The following is a 1,044-nucleotide window of genomic DNA, read 5'->3' on the forward strand; positions in this document are numbered from 1 at the left end:
TTTTGGGCCAGATATTGACAGTTTGCATTGGCCTTGCTCAGGTGGTTTCGGCTCAGGTCGCACCTGCCACTTCTCAAGCCGGGGGAGGTACTCATGCCCCTGTTTCCCGTAATCCAGATCAGGTAGTGCAGGGACTTCAGATACTAGGGGCACTACCAGCACTGCCAGTTGTAGCTGCTCAGGCCCCGATAGTCCCCGCTATGGCAAATGATGAGCAGAGGATACTCGATAGATTTGGGAGGCTTCGACCTCTATCATTTAGCGGTGCTGAGATAGAGGATGCTCAGGGTTTTCTGGATACGTGCCAGCGGATGCTTCGAACAACGGGTATTCTGGAGACCAGTAGGGTCTCGTTCACTACTTTTCAGTTTTCTGGGGCTGCCTTCAGATGGTGGAAGGCTTATGAGAGGAGTAGGCTGGTCGGTGCAATACCACTTACATGGCACAAGTTCTCTGTTCTCTTTTTGGAGAAGTTCGTGCCGCAGTCTCGCAAGGAGGAGCTGCGTAGACAGTTTGAGCAGCTTCGGCATGATGGCATGTTAGTGACCCAGTACGAGATGAGGTTTTTCTTAGTTGGCTTGTCACGCAATTTGGTTGGTTCCCACTGATAGGGAGAGGATTATGAGGTTCATTGATGGCCTCGCATATCAGTTGCGGTTACTTATGAGTAGGGAGAGCGTATCTGATGCTATTTTTGACGAGGTGGTTGACATTGCTTGGCAGATAGAAGTAGTCTGTAATCAGGAACGTGGTGAGCGAGAGGCCAAGAGGCCTTGTGGACCAGGTGATTTCAGCGGTGTTCCTTCAAGGGTGTCAGTTTTATCGCGGTAAGGGTCGTCCTTACAGGCACTCTCAGACGAGTCATCCAGTTCATTGTGGTGCATCATCCAGCCATGGTTCGTACAGTTCTCATCAGGGGCAGTCATCTCTCAATGCCCTTCCAACCTAGATTTCGTCTCGTGCTCCTTCAATTAAGGGTTCATTTGCACCGGGTGTTTCTAGTGGTTATTAAGGTTCTCGGGGCCCGATTCAGTCCTTACTACC

At 50.7% G+C, this 1,044-nt stretch overlaps 1 protein-coding gene across 1 annotated transcript; it reads left to right on the top strand.

Moving 5' to 3' along the window:
- Window positions 1–200: 200 nt before the first annotated feature.
- On the top strand, window positions 201–831 carry LOC138893067 (uncharacterized). The gene is made up of 3 exons (XM_070176836.1): window positions 201–301; window positions 389–538; window positions 612–831. The coding sequence occupies exons 1-3, from the start codon at window positions 201–203 to the stop codon at window positions 829–831; spliced, it is 471 nt and encodes a 156-aa protein (XP_070032937.1).
- The last annotated feature ends 213 nt before the right edge of the window (window positions 832–1,044 follow it).

This window comes from Nicotiana tomentosiformis, chromosome 5 (genome assembly GCF_000390325.3).
Source record: "Nicotiana tomentosiformis chromosome 5, ASM39032v3, whole genome shotgun sequence".
In the NCBI taxonomy this organism is placed as follows: Eukaryota; Viridiplantae; Streptophyta; class Magnoliopsida; order Solanales; family Solanaceae; genus Nicotiana; species Nicotiana tomentosiformis.